Source organism: Geotrypetes seraphini, chromosome 7 (assembly GCF_902459505.1).
Source record: "Geotrypetes seraphini chromosome 7, aGeoSer1.1, whole genome shotgun sequence".
Taxonomy (NCBI): domain Eukaryota; kingdom Metazoa; phylum Chordata; class Amphibia; order Gymnophiona; family Dermophiidae; genus Geotrypetes; species Geotrypetes seraphini.
Genome location: NC_047090.1, coordinates 18956306 through 18981059, shown reverse-complemented (window position 1 = coordinate 18981059; position 24754 = coordinate 18956306). Strand labels below are relative to the sequence as shown.

At 44.0% G+C, this 24754-nt stretch overlaps 1 protein-coding gene across 5 annotated transcripts in view; it reads right to left on the bottom strand.

Moving 5' to 3' along the window:
• Window positions 1–24754, bottom strand: part of DDX11 (DEAD/H-box helicase 11) — a 249208-nt gene that overhangs the window by 49988 nt on the left and 174466 nt on the right. For all 5 annotated transcript variants that reach the window (XM_033952044.1, XM_033952040.1, XM_033952045.1 and 2 more), the window contains 3 exons: window positions 18751–18823; window positions 13319–13422; window positions 4574–4723 (listed from right to left, as the gene is read on the bottom strand). In XM_033952044.1, the coding sequence (XP_033807935.1) occupies window positions 4574–4723; window positions 13319–13422; window positions 18751–18823 (327 nt within the window). The remainder of the gene's footprint in view (window positions 1–4573; window positions 4724–13318; window positions 13423–18750; window positions 18824–24754) is intronic.

Below are 24754 nucleotides of genomic sequence, written 5' to 3'. Positions count from 1 at the left end.
GGATTGGAAGGATACTCTCTTGGAGGAAGGTCTGGAGGAACCTGAGTGAAATGAAGAGAGTATCCTTCCCTGATGATGGTAAGTACCCAGAGGTCTGATGTAATTACGGTCCATCTGTTGTAAAAATGATGGAGACGACCTCCTATAGGGGGAAAGTGAGACAGAGACAGAACGGTGGAGGTTATGCTCTGTTTTAAACAGTCAAAAAGGCTGAGAAGCCTTAGGTGCAGCAGAAGGTTGGGATTTCTGTTGCTTCTGAGGTTGCTGTTTTTTCAGAGGAGGGCGAGTATAAGGAGCTGACTTTGGAGCAAAACGCCTTTGATAGATAACAGCAGGACGTGCAGGCTTGGCAGGTGCTGGCTTCGGTTTAGGTCTGACAATTGAAGCAAATGATTTTTCATTGTCAGACAATTTTTTAGTGGCTGCCTCGATTGACTCATCAAAGAGGTCATTGCCTTGAATGTTAGCCAGGAATGTTAGCCAGGAGGTCATTGCCTGGAATGTTAGCAAGGCGGTCTTGAAGGTTAGGGTCCATGTCAATGGTACGAAGCCATGCAAGACGACGCAAAGCCACAGAGCAAGCAGCCGCTCGGGCAGATAACTCAAAGGCATCGTAAGATGATTGCAGGAGATGGAGACGTAACTGAGAAAAAGAAGCAATGACTTCTTGAAACTCAAAATGCATGTGATTATCCATATAAGTCAAAAACTTCGGCAGAAGAGAAAGAAGAAATTCAAAATAAGTGATGAAATAAAAATTATAATTAAGAACTTTAGAGCAGTGTTCTTCAACCTTTTTACACCTATGGACTGGCGGAAATAAAATAATTATTTCGTGGACCGGCAAACTAATAAGACTGAAATTTTTAAAAACCCCATTGCCGCCCTGTCCTCGCGAGCTCGGTCCCGTTAACCATCTGATCCCATCCGCACAAGCCTCAAATAGTTATGATTTTATACTGAACATATTTTATTAAAGTATAAAAAGAAACAATATTCTGTACAATTGTACAGGGCAAGGATCAACAAAACCCCCGTCTCCCCTCCCCTTTACATATATCCCCTCTACTATCAAGAAAACTGAATAAGCCAAATTATTACAGAATGCTACACAAATATCATGCTAACAGAATACCACAGTCACACATGGCAAGAATGGTGTTAGGGGGAGTGCAACTAGGGCAACTACCTCCTGGTCAGAGAAAGCCCTAAGCCAGCTGGAAGCTAAAGAAGCACTGCCTGGGCTTTGCACTCCCCAGTTATGTCTAACATCAGCTCTAGCAGGATACATATTTTAAATCTGATATATTCTAATCACAAGATAGAAATAAAATTTTTTTTTCTACCTTTTGTCGTCTCTGGTTTCTGCTTTCATCGTCTTTTCACTCTCTTCCATCCAGCATCTGCCTCTTCCATCCACTGTCTGCCCTCTACCCCTACCCTTCCCCCTCCCATATGGTATCTGCGTTCTTTCTATGCCCCTCTCTCCCACACCAGATCTAGCATCTTTGTCCCTCTTTCCTTATTTTTCATCTGACCCCCCTTCCCAGCATCAATCTCTCTCTACCTTGTCATTCCTCTGTCTCTCCCCTTTCCCTCATCTGATCTCTCCATTCCATCCTGACTCCTTCCCCTCCTCTAATCTCCCTGCCAGCTGTTTCCTTCCAATGTTCCAGCAGTACCTTCTCCCTTTCTTCCTCCCCTTATCCAACAGTAACTCTCTTCCCTTTCCCTTCCCCTTCTCCCCTGCCAGCAGTAGCCCCTTCCCCTCCCTTGTCTAGGAGCACCTCTACTCCCTTCCCTCCTTCCCTCTCCAGCAAATGTTTCCTCGATGTAGGCTAGCTGCAGCTCTGTGTGCTTTTAACTTTGGCACACAGCTGCCCCTAAGCAGTATTTTAGCGCGGTTTCATGAGGCAGCCTCGGGGCCTTTGGTAGGCCAGCCCGCTTCGATGATGCGATGTGGGCCGGCCTACCAAAGGCCCCGAGGCTGCCTCATGAAACCACGCTAAAATACTGTCTAGGGGCAGCTGTGTGCCGAAGTTAAAAGCACACAGATCTGCCACTGCTTTTCTGGGGGTGCGGAGACATACGCTGCAGAAGTCGGTGGTGGCAGGCAGGAGTGCCAGCATAGTGACGGCAACAGGAAGTTGCACATCAGCTGATGCCGGCACCTTTTGCTGCGGCGGGGTCCTGAATCCTTCGCGGACCGGCAAGATGTTTTTGCAGACCGGCACCAGTCCGCAGACCGGCAGTTGAAGTACTGTGCTTTAGAGGACATCATAGCATTCTGGTAGATGCGACGTCCAAATTTGTCCATAGTTTTCCCCTCTCTTCCAGGAGGGACTGTGGCATAGACCTTGGAAGGATGGGATCTCTTCAAGGAAGATTCAACTAGCAGGGATTGATGAGATAACTATGAGTTGTCAAATCCCTTGCGATGCACCATTTTATACCTCGAGTCCAATTTTTCAGGAACTGCTGGTATGGAAAAGGGAGTCTCCATTCATCAAGCAAAAGTCTGGTCCAAAAGCTTGTGAAATGGAAGCTTGAGACACTCTGCCAGAGGCTGAGGAAGATGCATGACTTTGAGATATTCCTTAGAATATTTGGAGCCAGTATCCAATTGGACATCCAAGTCTACAGCCATCTGTCGGAGGAAAGATGAAAAAGATAGTTGATCCAGCGATGCCTTGTCTCGAGAAGGGTACCCCAGAAGTTCAACTAGGCAGGCTTACTTACGGGCACGGTATGCTCATAGGGAATTATTACTCATGGACAAACCTCGGGTTCAGGAGGAAGGGGGGTTAATTTGTGTCCTCCCTTTTTCCAAATCGTCGGGGGTGCTGATTTCCCAGATTAAACAACATTGGCATATATTAAGCTTGCATGAGGGCTTTTCGGAGTTTCCCTTATTTTCATACCGTAGGGGTAAAACTATTGGACAGGCCCTTAGGAAGTCGGATAGCCAACATGATAGGGGGACTCTTTCTGGTCACACTAAATGTCATCAATGTCAGTGGTGCAATCTTACGTTGGCGGGGTCCCAGTGGATTGACCCCCAATCAAGTTACACGGTGAGGGCAAGGGCTGACACGATCTGTAAGACAGCTAGGATGGTGTATATAATTGTTTGCCCATGTGATCTCGTGTATGTTGGCCGCACTAAGAGGGCTATCAACATGTACTAACTTTAGCGTGATCATAATACTTCATATTAGACATTTGACAAGATTGTTCATGTTTATCTACTTCAAGCTCTCACCACAAAGCTGATAATAAATACATGAAGAGCCAGTCACTCTCTGTTTTAATTCAGGCTGAGCAACCTGAACCTCCCAATATAATTCTGCCTGATTCAATTGTTTAATGTTGTGAGAATAACTATGAATATACCCAAAAAGGACCACCTTTAGCATTTTCCACCAAAGGACAGGATCTTATTAAGACAAATGCACCAATAGCTTCTTGGAGAATTTGAACAAAATGTTTCCTACCTAGGAAAGACTGATTCAAACTCCATAACGGACCATGATGGGGTAAATCTCCTATCCGAATGGTCAAAGCATCAGGATGGTAGTCTAACAAGTAACAGGCTAAAATTTCACTAGGAACAATTAGGTTCTTACCTTTGCTAATCTTCTTTCTTGTAAATCCACACTCTATTCCTGGATAAGTGGGTTATGCATATTTTTCGGACCCTCCTCTCTTACCTCAGGACTGTTCTCTCACTTTCAGTCATCTTGCTTGTAGAGAGAAAACTGAGGAATTGGAGAACAACCCAAAGGGATGGGAGGCAGAGCAAAGAATGATAATAAAGCTCCCTATAAGAATTTTCACGAGAAGGTATTGATTACCCTCAGGTTCAGGAACAGAGTGTCTGTTGCACTAGAAAGCCTTATTTTAAAAGTCAGAGTTCATTTCTGGTTTAACATCCCATTCACCAGCAGACCTCTGTCACCATCACCAAACTAGTAACCAATATGGTCCAGGAATTTAGCCCTGTTTAGGACGTGTATAAGAATGGAGTAGAAATAATTATTACAGGTTAAGAGTTTATAAGGAAGGCTAAAGGTGAGCACGAAATATGAATGGCCCACCACAATCATAGGATTGAAATATGATTTAAAAATGCAGATGACAGGTTAGGGACTGTGCTGACAGAGTTGATGAGCACAATACTGTGGGACTGCATTACATAGGAAGACAAATATGGGTACACAATTCTAGAAGAGAAAGGTGATTTTCTGTAGTGTGATAAATTAAGACAGAGCTGCATAGAAGCACAGTATAGCTCAGAGAAGACACAACAACACAAGGCTGCATTCAGTGCACTTATAAACAGAGGAAGAAAAGTAAATACATTTTACAAAGTAATTGAATCTCACAGCCAAGCAGTCAAGAAAAAATAATAAGTCAGTAACAGCAGCATCTGCATCCCACTCAATCTTTATGACCTATGGACACTAACAGTGGAAGACATGAACCACCACTGAAGTTATTTGAACGGTAACTAGTAGCCCAAGGAATGCTCTTTGTATAGCTACAACACATTTCATGCTGGGAATAGCATTACCTTTTTCTTCATAGTCAAGCGCGCCAGCACACCAGTGTGTTCCCAGTGTGCATAAACCTTCTTCTCATACTCGTAGGAGGGGAAAAAACAAACCACACCTCCAGGGACTACATTACACAAATTGGAAAGAATCCGTCCCGTCTCATCCATCTATAGGACAAAAAAAACCAAGTTAGTTACTTATAGCAGGCATTTCCCATGGACAGCAGGATACGTGCCCTCACATTATAGGCTGACAACACCAATACAGCCCATGCAAGAAATCTTTTCCAGTTTAGAAGCTTTTCAGTTACATTACCTCACATGCACACTACTTCCTACCTACTGCTGTCATGTGGGATCACTCCAATCTGTTCAGCCAGAGAAGAATATATTTCTTTGCAGAACTTGTATCTTGCTCTCCATGGAGAATGCCTGCTACTTGGTTTTCTCCAAGGACAAGCAAAATAGTAAATCTTCACAAAATAGGATTCCCTAGCTACAGGCTGCCTTCAACAATGAAAAAAAGAATGAATAAACAAGGCTCTGCGATGGCAGATGCTAAAGAAAGATTAGGTTTTTACCTTGGTAATCTTCTTTCTTGTAGATGTGTCTGGTGGTACTAAACGCTAGGGTCTTGTATCTGAACCAGCAAGATTTTTTTTTTTAACTGTCAATCATGTTTTCCAACTCCACCTCCTTCACAGAGAGCTACTCCTGCCCCTCAGTTTGTACAAAAGCAATCAAATAGTACTGTAGTAAAAGACATAACAGGAAGGAAGAAAATGGGGAAAATATCTGACACTATATTTATCGCAGGAAAAGCAGGCAGCATATTCTCTACATGTGGGTGACGTCATCCACAAAGCCCCGTCGTGGACAGCTTTTCAAGCAAACTTGATTGAAGATCTTAAAGTTTGCTAGTGCTGCACCGCGCATGCGTGTGCCTTCCCACTCTACTAGAGGGCGCGTCTCCTCAACGTGGTCCTCAGTTCTTAGTTTTCCGCGGAGCCAGAAAGCCCTGTACTCTCTTCTCTGCGACTCTAAGTGCCTTTCTTGCACCGCGGCTTCTTTTATTATTTTATCGGAAGTCGCTGTGCCCCGCATCTTTTATTATTTTCCCCCCCCAAAAAAATTTTTGTTTTCCTTCTTCGTTCGCGACCAGGGGACCCTGGTTTTTCCTTGGCTGCCCAGCCTCGCAGTGGCCGCGGCATTCTTTCCTGCTTTATGTCCGGCCTCTTAATGGGTTCAAGAAGTACACGCAGTGCAGTCAGGTGATCTCCATCACAGACCCGCACCGTTGGTGTATCCTTTGCCTGGGTGTTGACCACCCCACTGACTCTTGCCATCGTTGTGTTACCCTTCAGTCTCGGGCTCTTCGTCAATGGTGGGCCAAGATTGTGGAACTCTTCAACATGGATCCGTCCACGGATAAAACCTCGGCCCCGGTCTCGGCCTCGACGACCTCGGTCTCAAGCACGTCTCCCTCGACTTCAAAGGCCTTGGCAGCTCCGGCTTCGAAGACCTCGGCCTCGGATAAGTCTCCTCTTCCTCCTTCAGGTTCAGCTCAGCTACCGAAGAAGCCGTCCTCGGAGTCTCTGGCCAACCAGATAGTGAGTGTAGTCCTGCCAGCCTCGACGAGATCTCCTCCTAAGTGTGCCTCCACATTACGGGAATACTCTACTGCACCTTTGCTCACCTTGCCACACAGCAGCAGTTTTTACCTGCCTAACTGTTTTTAAAAGTTTTTATCTGTTTTAATTTGTACTTACTGCTTTTATTCTTTTTTAGCCAAACTTGCTTTCGTCTCCTCTGCCGCCGCAAAGCGGCTGCCCGCCGGACTCCTCCCCCAATCAGGTCAGCACATGCCCTACATAACTGGATTCTCTGCGGCGCACGCCTCCTGAGGGCGCCGTCACTAATCACTTTGACAATTACCTTTCAACTCCAATAAAGCACAAATCCACACGAACTACTAACTTATTATCTTGCATTTTTATTCTCCTTTTACATATTCAAAATATATTCATTATGGATGATCCAACTACAGCTTCTGTACACAAGAATATCCCAGTACAGTTAGGTTATAGACCCTTAACCTACAAACCCTCCAGAAACTCACCAAATACACTTTTACCTATACCTACCTCTATTTTTCAACCAAATGATTCAACATCAAAAACATTTTTGCCAGTTCAAACATTTTCTTCTTATAATTTTCATACTCTAAAACTAGGATTGATCAACTCTAGATCTCTTAAAAGCAAACATCATCTCCTAAAAGATACTATTCTCAAACACAATTTACACATCCTCTGTATTACTGAAACCTGGCTTTCTGAAGGTGAAGAACCTTACCTTTCCTTTTGTTGTCCCCCTAATTATGATTATATATGGAACCACCTCCATAATCGTAAGGGTGGTGGCTTAGCCATTATCTTCCTCAAAAATCTAATCAAACTTCATGACCAATCCACAAATAACTCCATAATTGAATACCTTCATATCAAAATTAACTTAACCCAAAAAATTGACCTTCTTCTACTTTATATTCCTCCCCCTTTAGACTACTCTAAACTAACTTCCTTTCACAACTTGCTTTTTGACTACTGTTCAACCACTAATTGCCCTATTACATTAGGAGACTTCAACATTCACTTCGATAACCCCAAAAATCCAAACACTTCAGATACATAAAATTTACTCAAAGAATTAGACTTGCAAACAGTTTTGATATCACTAAACCTTCACCTTGCAGAACCTTTACCTTCAAATTTTCCCTCTGAATCTAGAAGGATCTCATTCAGAGACTTTTCTAAATTAGAAATTTCTGACATCTCACCATTCTTTGGTTCTTCCACACTTTCTCCAAATTTTAACTCCATTGAAGAACAACTTCAATTTTGGAATTCTTCCCTTGAATCTATTATAAATACAAAAACACCCTTAATCTCAAAAACTATATCTACCCGTAAACTAAAAAACCCTTGGTACTCCAAAGAATTATCTCTATTAAAAACACAACTTCGCGCTTCAGAAAGGAAATGGCGCTCCTCTAAATCTCCATTTAACCTTCAACAATTCAAAGACAATGCTTCTCTCTATAAAAACAAAATCACCCAAGCAAAAAAATCATACTATACCAATAAAATTCAAAAAGCAAAAAATACATCAGTTTTATTTAAAATTTTAAAATCCATCAACCCAGAGACAAAATCTAAACTAACTAGTCAAAAATCAACTTTAACCGCGCAGGAATTAGCTGACCACTTCTGCCAAAAGATTGCCACCATTAGACAAAACCTTCCAGGCCATAAAATAACCACAATTGCATCCGATGACACTAATAATAGTATACCAACAACCAAATGTACTAATTTCAAAACACCTTCCTTAGGAGAAATTGAAGGATACCTAAAAACAATTAATCTAAAAGGCTCTCCATTAGAAATAATTCCCCCATTCTACCTAAAGAAATTCTTTAACTACTTCGGACCTTTTATTCTCTCTCTTATCCAAAATAGCTTTCTCTCTGCAACTGTTCCCATCTCCTGGAAATCTTCAATTGTCACACCAATAATAAAAAACTTTAAAACTAATCACGATGATGTCTCAAACTACCGCCCTATCTCCAACTTATCTTTTCTAATGAAATTGACAGAAAAATTAGTTTTTGAACAAATTTCAGACTTCATTGAATCTTCGAATGCCCTTCACCCTAATCAAACAGGTTTTCGAAAACATCATAGCACGGAATATTCGATGATTGGTCTCATAACAAATATCCATTACTTCCTCGACCATCACAAATCAGAAGCCCTTTTCTCTTTAGATTTATCTGCCGCATTCGACACAATTGATCACGAACTCTTACTAAATCGGATGAAATCATTGGGCATAGGAGGTCAAGTTTTAAAATGGTTAACTTCCTTTCTATCGGATCGTTCTTCCCAAGTCAGATTCAATGATGCCTATTCCTCAACTTACGGGGTACCTCAAGGTTCTATACTCTCGCCTCTCCTATTCAACATTTTCTTATCACCTCTTCTTACCATTTCACAATCGCTAGGTTTCACATCTTTTTCCTATGCAGACGATATTCAACTTCTACATCCCTTTAACCCGGAAAAAGCTGAAGAAATAAAAGCTATCAATGAAAAACTGGAATTAATAAAAAATTGGTTAAACACTAATAAATTAGCACTAAACATTCAAAAATCAAAAACCATGTTTTTCACTTGGAAAGGAAACCTAACACCAATTTCACCATTCATCCTTGACAATACCCCTCTAGAATCAGTATCTCATTTAAAAATCCTTGGTGTAATTATTGATGTAGACTTATCGTTCCACAATCATATCAGTGAAATAGTCAAATCATGCTTTTACAGATTACGTCTTATCCGTTCAATTTCCACATTCTTAGAATCTAAGTCAGTTAATATGACTACTGCAATTCACTCTTAATCAATATAACTCAGAAAGAAAAAAAGACGACTTCAGATAATTCAAAATACTGCAATAAAATTAATCCATAAAGCAAAAAAATACGACCATGTCACACCTTTACTGATTAAATCACACTGGCTTCCCATTTCCCACCGAAATACATTTAAAATTATATTTCTAGTATATAAAACATTAATGTTCAATGAACCACAATTCATATCAAAAATGATTATTCCATACAACACCTCACGTTCATTGCGTTCATCCTCTTCAAACCTTTTATCAATTCCCTCATTGAAAATTATAGGCACAAGAAGAAATGACATATTTTCCGTTATGGCCCCTACACCATGGAACTCCATACCAAACTATATCAGAATTGAAAAAGACCTTCTATCTTTTAAGAAAATTTTAAAAACCTTTTTGTTTCAAGACGCCTTTGATACATAGCACGTCTTATATCAATCCCTTTACATTTAGTAAAGACTATCACATTTTCCAATCCCCTTCATTCCCTATTGTGTTTTTCCTTTTATGTTAATTTCAACAGATAAAGAAATTGTAACTTTTCCCTCCTTCCCTACGTATTCATATTTGTCTCTATCCCTACTGTTTAAAAGTCAATTGTTTGTTTTATGATCAATTTGTATGATATATATGTGAGACCACCACCTGGTGGTTTTTAACTTGTACATCGCTTAGAAATATTGTATAAGCAATTCATCAAATGCTAATAAACTTGAACTTGAATCTACATTGAGGCCGCCTTCGTTGGAGCGCAATGCTGCACCAGTTCGTCCAAATCCTTTGGTCTCGGTGCCCATGTTCGAGGATCTGCTTAAGGCTATCTTAACCTCGCAGATCTCCTCTGGTTTGGCTCAGCTTGCCCCGGCCTCAACCTCCCTCATCATTGACCAGCCTGAGCTTTGCGCCGAGGGCTCTCGAGGCAAGGCGCGTCGGTCTCGACGCTCATCCTCGAGTGCCTCCTCACCTACTTCCTCGAGGCGGACTTCTCCCGCCGCCTGGCCTCGGTCAACGCGCCTGCCTAAACATACTTCTTCCTCGAGGCAGCGGTCCGCAAACGGCCCAGGGATTCTCCCCCGAGATGGGGTAGGTTGCCGGGTCCTCGCACTAAGGGGTCCATCAAGCCCTCGGACCTAGTACTGTCCAACCCTTGTCTTCGCCGTTCTCCCATGCCGTCTCGGTCTCCGCACCGAGGGGCTTCGAGGTCGAAGATTCCAGCCTCCCTGCTGAATCAAAAGGACTCTTCTTCCCGAGGCTCGCCGAGGCAGGCTCCCTGGGTCTCCGTTCCTCGGACCCCTGGGTCCTCGCCTTCCAGGCTCTATAAGCGCAGGCTGTCGACTCCCCCTCGTTCTCTCAGCGAGGCCTCGACGTCCATGCTTGTGGACACTGACCTGTCAGTGCAGTACTTGAGGGAGGCTTCCCCCTCGTTCTCTGCTGCCCTGAAGTCCCGCTCGGCTTCGCCCCTTGAAGAAGTCTAATCCCTCCAAGGTCTACGTGGCTGTCCCGCTGGGCCGGGAAGGCCGGACTATTTGGCAGGCACCTGTACCAAAATTTGATGATGGCAAACAGAGTTCTGAACTACAATTTTACTTTTACATCATATCTGAAACAGTGCATCAAATCCATGCCCTCTTTTCAGGAGGATTTGCCTGTTCATCGCCGGATGGAATTTTGCGGCTCCTGGATATGCTGTCTCTGCCTTTGCGGTAGCCATGCGCTGCCTAGCCTGGCTCCGCATAGTTGACATTGTGGTATGCAGACTATGCCTGCTAGGAATGTCACTAGAGCAGTGCACAAGTCAGGTTCAGGCTCCACGCAAATAACCCCTTTAAAAGCACAATTCCAGTCATTACATGAATTTCCTTCTTTGTCCTGTAGATAGAGCGGGAGTACAGAACTGCAGGATTCCCATCCCCCACGGAAGCCTAGAGTGATTAACAGGAAATCACTTCCTCCTGAGGGTTTGGGGCGGGGCTGCAGACTCCTTACTCTGAGAACCAAGTTCCTTGATAGTCAGAAGCAGGAGGAACTAGGAGAGGACAGGTCACAGCGCTCAGGGCTGAGAGCTCTGAATGTCAGCCAAACTCCAGAGTCTATGGAGCTAATAGAGACTGGTGAAGACATGTCTCTTGGTCTGTTGGAAGAGCCACAGGATATGGAGCTGGAAGTCAATGCTGAGACAATTGCTTCAACTACCCGGAAATAGACTGGAGTATCGGGCACTCAAACTGCATGAGGGAGACCAAATTCCTGGAGGTCATGAGGGACTGTTTTATGGAACAGCTGGTCACAGAACCAACATGGGGAGATGCAACTCTTGACCTAATCTTCAACGGACTAGGGGGACCTGCTAAGGAGGTGGCGGTACTAGCCCCACTAGGAAACAGCGATCACAACACTATCCAGTACAGGCTAGAAATTGGATCATCAAAGGTGAAAAGAACTACAACAACAGCACTCAACTTCAAAAAAGGGAATTATGATGCCATGAGGAAAATGGTGGGAATGAAACTGAACAACACCGCAAGGAAGATGGAGTCCATAGAAAAAGCCTGGACCCTAATCAAGGGCACGGTGCACGAAGCACAAAACCTGTGCGTCCCCAAGTTCAGGAAAGGGTGCAAAAAAAATAGAACAAAAAACCCAGTGTGGATAACAAATGCAGTGAAAAAGGCGATAAATGACAAGAAGGCATCTTTCAATAAATGGAAAAAGGACCAATCAGAGGACAACCAAAAGGAACATAAAAAACACCAAAAGGAGTGTCACCGAGTGGTTAGGAAAGCAAAAAGAGAATTTGAAGAGAGACTGGCGGGGGAAGCAACAAACTTCAAATTATTCTTCAGGTACGTCAATGGGAAGCAACCAGCAAGGGAGGAAGTGGGACCCTTAGATGATGGAGACAGAAAGGGAGTGGTAAAAGAGGAAAAGGAGATAGCTGACAGGTTAAACGAGTTCTTCACGTCAGTCTTCACGAGGGAGGACACAACCAACATTCCGGAACCCGAGGAGATCGTAAAGAGAGATCAGGATGAAAATCTGGTCCAACTAGAGGTGAGCAAGGTGGATGTCCTCAGGCAGATAGACAGGCTAAAGAGCGATAAATCGCCAGGTCCGGACGGCATTCACCCAAGGGTACTCAAGGAACTAAGGAACGAAATAGCTGAGCCACTTCGACAAATATGAAACCTATCCTTAAAAACTGCAGAGATTCCGGAAGACTGGAAAATAGCAAATGTCATGCCCATCTTCAAGAAAGGCTCAAGGGGAGACCCAGGAAACTACAGGCCGGTGAGCTTGACCTCGGTCCCGGGAAAGATGATGGAAGCGCTGATTAAAGACAGCATCTGGGAACACATCGAAAACAATGGGCTACTAAAGTCGAGCCAGCATGGCTCCTGCAAGGGCAGGTCATGCCTCACGAACTTATTATATTTCTTTGAGGGGGTAAACAGCCAGGTGGATAAAGGGGAATCCATAGACATCATTTACCTTGAGTTCCAAAAAGCCTTCGACAAGGTACCACACGAAAGACTGCTAAGGAAGCTATGGAACTACGGGGTGCAAGGGGAGGTCCACCGATGGATCAAAAACTGGCTGGTGAACAGGAAACAGAGGGTTGGAGTAAAGGGCCATTACTCAGACTGACAATGGATCACGAGCGGAGTTCCACAGGGGTCGGTGCTGGGACCGCTCCTGTTCAATATATTTATTAACGACCTGGAGGCAGGAACAAAATGTGAGGTTGTTAAATTTGCGGATGACACCAAACTATACAGCAGGGTTGATTCTGTTTGTCCTTCCTTTCTCCCTTTGAAGAGCACTGAAATTCTGATGGCTTGCTCTTCCCAGACAATGAGAGTACTGACAATAAAACCTAATTGTTTATTACATGGCTTTTCCTCATGTCTGTTATTTGAATTCACAGAACAGAGTCTCTAGCCCAGTCATGTGGGAGAGAGAATCCATTCTGGCAATTCTTTCGGCCTCGATGTTCAAGTCTTCCAGAATACTGGGTTTATGCACCCAACTTGCATACCAAGATTTTACACCAGGTTTCAGCAGGTGTAAATCTTTGTGTCTACAAATGCTATTCTATAAAGGATACTCAGTCAACCTTGGAATTGATTGAGTTCCCATTTGGCAATCAAACAAGATTTAAGAAATCCAATGTTCTTGTCTTAAACTCAAAATGTGCACAGGAACAAACAAAGTGAAGCTGTAGGAGAAAGAAACAAGGTAATCTAGTGTTAACACACTACCCAGATGTTCAGACATAAAGTAAGCACTTCCCATATGGGGCAGGTCTCTCGTCTGATAAGTGAATTCCAGTTGCTGATTGGATGGTCCACTACAGAGAACAATAGGCAGAATGTTGTTTGGAGGAATCACATGACCTAATGCACAACAAACAAGAATATCAACAGAAAGCATTAAACACTTCATTCAAGGTTTAGAACTAAAGTCTGCCAGTAACTCCCCATCCCCATCCCCATCCCCCTTCTGCTTCCAGCCTACCTTAAATTTAGTTTCCTATAACATTAAAGATGCCTGAGCCAATTTTATGTCTGGTTTCTAGACTACTCTCATATTTGTGTGGGAAATAAATTGCAGCAGGCATTTTCCTGAGTAGAGGCCATCGGCCATGTGACCTAGTTACTACTACTACTATTTCTATAGCGCTGAAAGGAATACGCAGTGCTGTACATTTCAACATACAATAAACAGAAGAGCTTACAATCTAATTTAGACAGGGCATTTCAGCGTTGGGGCGATTATGGTAGAGGAAATGATACAGTGGGTATCGGTATCTGACAGCAGTGAGTGGGAGTTAAGAGTTGAAAACAGTTTAAACAAAGTGGGCTTTTAGCTTGGATTTGAATACTGCTAAGGATGGAGCATGACATTGATTCAGGCAGCCTGTTCCAGGCATATGGTGCCGTAAGAAAGAAGAAAGTCTGGAGTTGGCAGTAGATGAGAAGAGTACAGATAAGAGGGGCTTACTTGATAAACGGAGATCACGGGGAGGAGCATAGGGGGAGATAAGTGAAGAGAGATATCGGGGGGCTTCAGAGTGAATGAACTTGTAAGTCAGCAAGAGGCGTTTAAACTGTATTCGGAAATGGATGGGGAGCCAATGAAGCAACTTGAGGAGAGGAGTAATGTGAGAATAGTGGCTCTCACAGAATATGAGTCGTGCAGCAGAATTTTGAACGGGTTAAAGAGGTGAGAGATGGGTGTGCGGGAGGCCCGAGAGAAGTGCGTTGCAGTAGTCTAAGTACGAGGTGATGAGAGCGTGGACAAGGGTTTTGGTAGTGTGTTCAGAGAAAAGAGGATGGATATTATAGAGGATTTGGCAGTTTGTTGGATCTGAGTAGAGAGGGAGAGAGAGGAGTCAAAGATCACCCCAAGGTTGCGAGCCAACGAGACAAGGAAGAGGATAGTGTTATCCACAGAAATAGAGAACGGCGAGAGGGGGGAGGTGAGTTTAGGCAGAAAGATAAGGAGTTCAGTTTTAGCCATATTCAGTTTGAGATGGCAGTAATACATCCAAGCGGCAATGTCAGACAGGCAAGCTAAAATTGAGGCCTGAACCCCTGCAGAGATATCTAGTGTAGAGAGGCAGATCTGGGAGGCATCAGCATAGAGGTGATACTGAAAACCATGAGAGATCAGCGCACCAAGAGAGTGGGTATAAGTGGAAAAGAGGAGAGGGCCCAGGACAGAGCCTTGGGATATGCCAATAGACAGCAGGATGGCAGCAGAGGAGGATCCACCATAACATACGCTGAAGGTACGATGAGAAAGATAGGAAGAAAACCAAGAGAGAGCAGAACTCTGGAATCTCAGCAAGGACAACACGTCGAGGAGGAAGTGGTAATCAACAGTATTGAAGGCAGCAGACGGATCCAGAAGAATAAGGATAGAGTAGATTTCATTGGATTTGGCCAGGAGCAGGTTGTTAGAGGCTTTAGCAAAGGCAGTTTCTGTAGAGTGGAGAGGGCAAAAGCCCGACTGAAGTGGGTCAAGAATATTATGATAAGAAAGGAAGTCCAGGGAATGGCGGTGAACAGCACATTCGAGTAGTTTGGATAGGAAGGGAAGGAGGGAGAAAGGGCGGTAGTTGGAGGTGGATGAAGGGTCTAGCGAGGGCTTTTTAAGGAGGGGTGTAACTACAGCATGTTTGAAGGCAGTGGAGAGAGAAAGGTTGAGGATGTGACAGATGGGAGGGATTACAGCGGGAGCGATGGATCCGAGTAGGCAGGTAAGAGTCAGATCAGAGGAACAGGTGGTGGGTTTGGAGAAGAAGAAAAGGTGAGCAGTTTCCTCTTCTGTAACTTCAGAAAAGAAAGGGTTGAAGGGAGCGGACAGTTGGAAGGGGCGGCGGGAGAGGTGAAACTGTTGAAAATTCAAGGTGGATCTTGTGAATCTTGTCGTGGAAGAACTCTGCCATCATCTGGGGGGGAGAGTGAAGATGGGATAGGAGGCAGGGGCACTTTGAGTAGAGAGTTGAGTGTGGCAAAGAGACGGCGAGGGTTGGCACTAAGAGAGTTAGTCCTGTTTGGCAAGTGAGAGGATAGATTGGAGGGATGTTAGCATGAATTTGAAATGAATGAAGTCAACAAGTGTGCAGGATTTAAGCCAAAGATGTTCGGCAGCTCGGGCACAGGAAGGCAGGTAATGGATTTTGGGGGTCAACCAGAGCTGGGGTTTGGCATGTCTTACAGGATGGGAAATGGGAAGGGCAAGGTTATCGATAGAAGATGAGAGAATGGAGTTATAGGAGAGGACAGCTTCATCGGTAGGCTTGTTTATAGCAGAAAGGAGAGATAAGACAGTGGTAGAGAGCGTGTCAGGATCAATAGCTTGAAGGTTCCTAAACATACGGGTAGTGATCGGTCGGGGCTGGGGAGGAGGGTGATGAGTTGTGAAGGTTAACAGCTGATGGTCGGAGATGGTAAGATTTGAGGTGCAGAATTTGGTGATAGAGCAGTTGGAGGAGAGGATGAGGTCAAGGCAGTGGCCTTTCTGGTGAGCAGGGGTGGTGGAGCACAGCTGGAGATCATATGAGGATGTCAGAGCGAGAAATCTGGATGTATAGGAGTCAGAAGGGTTGAAGTCGCTGAGGATAAGTGAGGGTCAAGAAAGAAGGAGAGCCAGGAGTCAAACTCAGTGAAGAAGGAGAAGGATTTGTCAGGGGGTCGGTAAATAGCTGCTACTCTGAGAGACAGGGGGGGCGAATAGATGAATGGAGTGAACTTCTAAGGAAGGAGAACAGTGAGATTGAGGCAGAAGAGGGGTTGATATTTACAAGATGGTGAGAGTAAGAGTCCAACCTCCATCTGGGCGAGGTGTGTGTGAGAAAAGGTACCCTCCATGACACAGGGCAGCAGCTGAAGAAGAATCTTCAGGGGAGATACAGGTTTCAGTTAGTGCTAGCAGGTGGAGCTTTCTAGAGATAAAGAGGTCAAGGATGAAGGTAAGTTTGTTGGATACGGAGCAGGCGTTCCACAGGGCACGTAAGAAGGGCAGCGAGGAACGAGGTAGGAGAGAAACAGAAATAAGATTTGTTATATTGCGGTGTGATTCCCATGAGTAGGCTGAGGGATGATTGGGAGGACCGGGATTACGATCAATGTCCCCAGCAGAGAGCAAGAGAAGAAGTAGGAGGATACAAGTGAGTGTGGGAGAGGCATGGGGGCTACACTGTGGTGGAGATGCATATAAGTAGAGTGGGAATCTCTGTATAGTGTAGTAGCTGTAAGACTGAGAAAAGGGTGGGGAGAGTGAGGTGGTAAAGCTAAAATGTGACTGGTGTAGTGGCTGGAGGTTAAGTGGTTTAGGATATGGGGAGGGGATGGGGAAGGTCAGTAGCAGTAAAAGGAATTGGTAAACAGGAGTCATTGAGGAGGGGATGGAGTGAGAATTGTCTTGGATACGATGGAAGATAGATGAGTAATCAAAAAAAAAAAAGAGAATATATGTATAACTAAATTCTCAAATAACCTAAATAATAACTCAAGAGAATTTGAATAAAGTCAAAGTAAATGAATAAATTAATAAATATGTGCTCAGTGACTAATACATCAACACTGAGCACTCATTTATTCATTCACTTTGACTTTATTCAAATTCTTTTGAGTTATTATTAGATAGATGAGTGGTGCCAAGTCTCATAATATGAAAGGAGGATAAATTTTTAAAGTAAACTCATCATGGAGAACATGAGTGAAAGCCATGGTCATGTGTCACAGAAAAGGAAGGGTAATGGAAGGTGAAAGATTTTTTTTAAAGTATATATAAAGCTTATTAGTGTGGAGGGGCATAATAAAAAAAGAAGTCTAAGCCCCCTTTTGGCCTAAGCCCCTAAACGCTGAAAGTAGCATTAGGGAAAATGTCCATTCTCAAAAAAAACATCCAAAATGAGATCATTTTTGAGAATGGCCTACCTCTACGTTCAGCAGTTTAATCGCCCAGACCACCACAATATCTAAAATTAAAACACATTCCGAACCAAAATATCGCCCAAGTCCCAAATGCCCAAAACAAGACCTTTTAGGTGAAGGAGGGGCCAGTCCTTCGCCAAAAAGCTGGATTCTATAACCGGCATCTGTCAAAAACAATACTGGTTACAGAATCCCCCCCCCCCCCCAACGACTGCGACAGGAGAGATGCCTAATCTCTCCTGCCGGCATCCCCCAATAAAACCCAATACCAGCAGGAGAGATGGCCAATCTATTCTGCCGAAGGCGCACCCCCCCCTCGAATACTGTCAGGAGGGATCCCAAGCCCTCCTGCTGGCAGCCCAAGACCTCCTGCCAGAAGGCGAACCCCAAGCCCGCTGAACCGGCAGGAGGGAGCCCAAGCCCTCCTGCTGAGGCATATCCCACCCCCATGAACACCCCCCCGAACTAGGAGGGAGCCCAAGCCCTCTTGCCGGAAGGTGAACCCCCTCCCCCCACCACCCATCAAATACGGGCAGGAGGAATCCAAGGCCCTCCTGCCCACGGCGCAACCACCCCGCCCCCCCCCCCCCCGTGATCTCCCCGATCACCCCCCCCATCGCTCCCCCCGAATGGCCCCAACACTACCCAGGCTAAGTATAAGTTCCGACTGGGCCATCTCCCTAGACTTTTGGTTATACTTGCAGTATGACTAAGTCTAGGTCGGCCCACCTCCCACCATTTCCCCTCCTCTAAAAATGCCTCTTTTCGCTCTAGGCGTTCAGAGGCAGAATAAAGGCCTCCAGCTTTGATTATCGGTACTTGGACGATCTGCCTTTTTGATCATCCAAGTACCGATTTAGGCCACTTTTTGAACTTTTTTTTATTATTATGAGCCCCTTAAGATATAGCATGGGGGTTGTTGAAGTATATTTTTAATTGTTACTTTTATTCTATTTATTTATTTTAGTTGATAAAACAGATCATCCTACATGTGAACAGTTAAACAGATCATCTTGTATATAAATACAGCAATGTTATTTGTGAAAGTTTAAACAGATAGATGTGGCTGATCCTCAACAACCATACTCTAGAAACAGCATGGTTTTGTATCCCCCAGTGATGATCAGTTGTAATTAACACACTGAGCTCAGTCTGTGAACAGACAGGGAAGCTGCAGTCACTGCAGTGATTTCAGTATAAAGCATGATAAAATTGCTAAAAATAAAATCTGTTGAATAGTACCTACCTCATTTCTACAAAAAGGTAAAATCCACTCACCACATTCAAATTCCACAATTCTTTCAGCACTGACGCCAGTAGACAACAACAACTGCTCTTTAAAATCAGACACCTGTAAAGACACAGGAAAATAGCAGTGGGATTCAGCAACCAGTAGTTACAAAGGACTAGATTCACTAAGCTCGCCGATTGTGTCCCGACCAGTTTGCGAGCGTTCCCTGATCTGATTCACTAGCCTTCTGCCCAGTCCGCACATGCAAATGAGGGGAAATGGCATGCGAAGTAGGAAGGCTGTGATTCATTAAACAGAAGAAGGAACACCAATTGGGCTGGCTGATCCAAAAAGAAGCGACTGCTGAGAACCAGTCACTCACGTCCTTGCCGACTGTCCTGCTCTCTGCCGCCCTGAAATCCCAGCCCTGCAATCCCAGTGTCAAAACAAAAATAAAACCAAAACCACATCTCCCTTGTGCAAAAAGAACAAGAAGGCAAGCTCTGCCGACTCTCCAGCTCTCTGCCGCCCTTCGCAGTGTGAGCCTGTGGTTTTAACCTGCGGGTTAAAAGCATGTTCTGTTCCTGGCTGCATCATGTTCTGTTCCATATGGGGTGATCTCTTTTCCTAAAGCCAAGGACTAATGCTCTCTCCTTCCCCCGTTACCCCTCCAGCTCTGTGTCCGTGCTGTATACAAACCTAAAAGCCTGAATTAGGACTCGGAGCCATAAAGCTGGTATGTTTTGAGAAAGGTGCTTGAGCTGGCTCTTGCTCCTTCTTCCTCCCCCTTTCCCGAGCTGATGGCTTTGAACTTTTCCATCAGCACCTTACAAAATTCAGTTTCTTCATCCTCTTTCAACATTTATCCATCTTTCATTGCCTTTTACATATGCTTTCCAGCACTGGGGATAAGCATGTGTTCTGTTCCATTAAAGCCCCCCTCCCCCCCTTGTTTTGACCTCGCTTGTGCAGAGAGCAAGCGCATGTGCGGACCGCATCTACAGGCAAAGAAGATGGTCTACGCATGCATCTTCAGTGTTCCCTCTAAGCTAAGCACATGAACGATCGCTCACTATTTTCAGTGGCGTCGCTCATACATTGTCTCCTGTCGCTCACTCGAGGGGGGAGATGAGAGGAAGCGGTGGCGGCCTTAGGGGTATTTTAAAGTTGAAAGATGCAGCGGCGGCTCCTCTCAAGTTCCCCGACTGCATCGGACTTCCAGGTGGGGATTCATGAGAGGAGCCGCTGCCACGTCTTCAGTGGTGTACCAAGGGGGGGGGGGGCGGTCCGCCCCAGCTGTGCACTCCTAAGGCTGCATTCGGAGAGGAAGTTTGGGCTAGCCAATCGCTGCCTGGCTGGCCGGAACTTCCTCTCCGATGGCAGCATTGACGTCGGGGGAAGCAGAGAGAGCTTGGGGCAGCCGCGGTGGTGGCTTTGGAGCCTGTTAGCCTGTTTCCCCCGATGGTGGCAGCAGTGGCTTTTTGGAGGGTAGGGAGAAAGAAAGAAAGGGGGCAGGCAGGGAGACAGAAGGGAAACAGAAAAAAAGAAAGGGGGCATCAAGAGAGAAAAAAGAAAGAAAGGGCAGGGAGAGAGGAAGAAAAAGTTAGGGGAGGGAATGAGGTCTGGAGGAGAGGAAGCATACAGGCTGAAAGAAGGGAAGAAAAATTGGATGCACAGTCAGAAGATGAAAGTGCAACCAGAGACTCATGAAATCACCAGATAAGGTAGGAAAAATGATTTTATTTTAAATTTAGTGATCAAAATGTGTCTGAATTTATATATGCTGTCTATATTTTGCACTATGGCCCCCTTTACTAAACCGCAATAGTGTTTTTTAGCGCAGGGAGCCTATGAGCATCGAGAGCAGCGCTGGGCATTTAGCGCAGTTCCCTGCGCTAAAAACTGCTATTGTGGTTTAATAAAAAGGAAGGGGGGTATATTTGTCTATTTTTGTATGGTTATTACTGAGGTGACAATGCATAGAGTCCTCTGCCTTGACCTCTTTGAAAAAAACCCAACGTAGAAAACAAAATAGGTATGGCCACTCAACTTTGTCGAATGGTTTTTCAACATCTAAAGAAAGTATTGCCAAATCTTTGGAATTTCAAGAGATATAGAAAAGGACATTAGTTAAACATCTAATATTATCCGAACCATAGTGATTGTTAATAAATCCTGTTTGGTCTGGATGAATACATTCCATTTTATACGGTTGTGAGTATTGCAGTAAATATTTTGTAGTCTGCATTTAATAAAGAAATAGGTTAGTAGTTAGTACAAATAGTGGCATCCTTTCCTTCCTTTGGGATGACATGATCATAGCTAAGTAAATGTTTCAGGTAAGCAGTGGGCTGTGATTCTTTCATTAAACACCTCTGTTAAATAGGGGGAGCAAAGTAATCTACTACACTGTGATATAATTCAGCTGGCAATCTATCAGGTCCTACAGCTTTATTTATTTTCAATTTGGTGATAGCTGATCACACCTCTTGCATTGTAAATGGACGATAAATGTTTGATTAAATATAGGCATCAATGTGTTCTTGCATACTCGTAGAATGACGTCAGAGAAAGGGTGGGACCGCTGGAAGACGAAGCAGCGCTGGCACAGGGCTCACAGAAGGGCCGGGACCGCCAAGAGGAAGCAGCAGGACACCGGTAGGAGCTTCTACATGATGAGGGGGGGGGGGGGTCGGGAGGCTGTGGGGGTGCGAGCGGTCCTTCAGGGTGGGGGTGCGTGCGAGCGGTCCTTCGGGGTGGGGGTGCGGGTGAGCGGTCCTTCGGGGTGGGGGTGCGAGCGGTCCTGCGGGGGGTGAATCGGACGTCGGGGGGGGGGGAACTATGTTAAAAAAAAATTTGTAAAACGCGCTCACACGTATAACGCGCAAGGTTATGCACGGTTTGTAAAAATTGTGTATAACGCGCGCGTTATATGCATGAAAATACGGTAAGCTGTTTTTTCAGTCTCTAGAGTTATTTGTTGTTTAATTTGTCATATGTCATTTAAAAGATATTTCTTATGAGTTTGTTTATGATGAGCTTCCAAAATTGCCAAAGAGTTATGTAACGAGTTTAAACATACTGCAGCTTGTTTTTTTATATCTTGAAGTTATCTTGGATATGTGTACACATAAGCTCCTTTTACCAAGCTGCGGTAGCGTTTTTAGTGCGCGCTGCCCCCGTGCTACACAGAAAAACTAATACCAGATCAATGGAGGCGTTAGCATCTAGCGCGCGTGGCACTGCTGTGTGTGCTAAGCGCACGCTAACACCGCTAGCGCAGCTTAGTAAAGGGAGCCCATAGTACTGCTTTCCTGGCATCCCAGAAAGTGAGTAAATGAGTATCATCATAAATAAATTGTACATGTTCTACGCAGGTAGAAATTAGTTTTGTAACACTGGATTTTGTAGAAATTGCCTATTGAAAGGCCATTGCCTTGGAGGGAGAGCATTTGATAAATCATTTAAAAGAAAATCAATGGGAGCATGGTCAGAAAAGTATTGAGTACCTACGAAACTATTTGAAACAGAGATTGGTAAGATTGAAGGAGTAGACCAATAGTCAATCCTGGTGAATGAATTATGAACTGCAGAATATAAAGCAGGGGTGTCCAACCTTTTGGCTTCCCTGGGCCGCATTGGCTGAGAAAAATGTAGCAAGACAGAGGAGGGAGCCGGCAAAACGGTAAACACTCAGGGGCAGCAGAGGAAAACACTGCATCACCCTCAGCCAGGGCTGCACAAAATACTTAATGGGGCCCCATGTTGGACACCCCTGGTATAAAGTATAATCTTTTTCTGTGCCATGCATCGTATGCCAAATATCAGTAAGATTCAGTTCTTGTAGATGGATTTAATTTAAAGGTTGGTTTCGATTTATCTTTTGCTGCAAGGGCACATTTACAATCACCTCCCAAAAATAATGTGCCTTTTAAGGAAAGGTTTAGAGTGTGGAAAAAATTTTGAAAAAAGACAAACAAGTTATTATTGGGGCATAAATATTAGGCAAAGTAATATATGTGTTTTCCAGTTTACTAATCAATATAATATATCTGCCTTCTGGGTGTTTAATAACTGTTTCTATTATATATGGGCAGAAATTAGCTTTGAGAATAGCTACCCCTCTCTTGGATTTAGTGAAAGAGGAATAGTAGACTTGTCCAGCTCAATTAGTACAAAGTTTCTCATGGTTCAGCATCCAGTAGATGTGTTTCTTGAAGAAAGGTAATGGAAGCAAGAAGTTTTTTAAGGACAGTTAAAACTCTCTTTCTTTTAATTGGATGGTTCAAGCCATTGACATTCCAGGAAATAGCTTTAATCATCCAGAAAACAGAAATCTGCAAACTGGAATACCTTGATGAGACTCTCCTGGACTAGCGGGAAGAAAAGAAAACACCCCAAAAAACTGGTAGATTAGGTCTCTGGAGTAGAACAAGACAATGAAAATTAAAAATCTGAACATTATATAACAATGTAATCAAGAACTATCAAATTTCAACAAATGAAGCAATCAATTCTATTCTAGAATATAAATAGAACAAAAAAACTCAGAAAGAGCCCACTCTGAGACTTCAACTGCCTAAGGGGGGAGGGAATGTGGAACGTATATGGAGAGGATACTCCCCTCCCAGCCAGCTAAAATGAAAAATATTACATCAAGCATAAACATACAGCAGACAACCAAAGATTTCAATATAGTAGAAACTGAATGAGGTACATGATAACTCGTCCAGTTCACAAAGTATAATGAGAGATCTCTGAAAACCCTTCAAATGAGAAATGAGTTCACATTTATTTTGTAAACAACCTTTATTTTGTAAACCACATAATGAAGAGATGGTAAGTAAAATGTGTCTCCTAAGAAGAGCTAGCTAAAATAAAGGTAGACAAAGCGATGGGATCGGATGGTGTACATTTGAGGGTACTGAAGGAACTTAGGGAAGTTCTGGTAGCTCTGCTGACTGACCTTTTCAACAAGTCTCTAGAGTCGGGAGTGGTACCGGAGGAGTGGAGAAGGACGTATGTGGTCCCTCTCCACAAAAGTGGAAGTAAGAAATAAGTAGGAAATTACAGGATGACTTCTGTGGTAAGCAAATTAATGGAAACGCTTTTAAAACAGAGAATGGTCAAGTTTCTGGATTCCTGTGGACTATGGGACCGAAGGCAACATGGATTCACTAGAGGTAGGTCTTGTCAGACAAATCTAATCAATTTCTTTGACTGGGTAACCAGAGAATTGGATAGAAGATGTTCGCTAGATGTGGTGCATTTAGATTTTAGCAAAGCCTTTGACAGTGTTCCACACAGACGTCTAATAAATAAACTGAGTGCTCTCAGGCTGGGTCAGGAGCTGGTTGAGTGGAAGGTGACAGAGGGTAGTGATCAATGGAGATCGCTCCGAGGAAAGGGATGTTACCAGTGGTGTGCCTCAAGGTTCTGTTCTTGGACCTGTTCTTTTTAACATTTTTATAAATGATATTGCTGAAGGGTTGTCGGGTAAGATTTGCCTCTTTGCGGATGATACCAAAATCTGCATTAGTGTAGACAGGGCGGATGGTGTGAATAACATGAAGAAAGACTTGATGAAGCTTGAAGAATGGTCTGAAATTTGGCAGCTAAAATTTAATGCTAAGAAATGCAAGGTCATGCATTTGGTTTGCAAAAACCAGAGGGAAAGGTACAGTTTGGGGGGGGTGTCAAGCTAATGGAAGGACTCGTAACCAAATTCCTAAACTCATACCTAGAAAACCACAATCTACTCCACCCAACACAATCAGGCTTCAGAACCAACCACAGCACTGAGACCCTACTAGGGTGGTAGAGCAGAGTATGATTTTGGGTTTCAAAATGGGATTGGACGAGTTCCTGAAGGAAAAGGGGATTGAGGGGTATAATTAGAAGGTTACTGTATAGTACAAAACGCTTTAAAGTAATAGATCACTTACAGGTCATTGACCTGTGGGGCCGCCACAGGTCAATGCCAGGGACTGCTGGGCATGATGGACCTATGGTCTGACTCGGCAGAGGCAATGCTTATGTTCTTATGCTCTC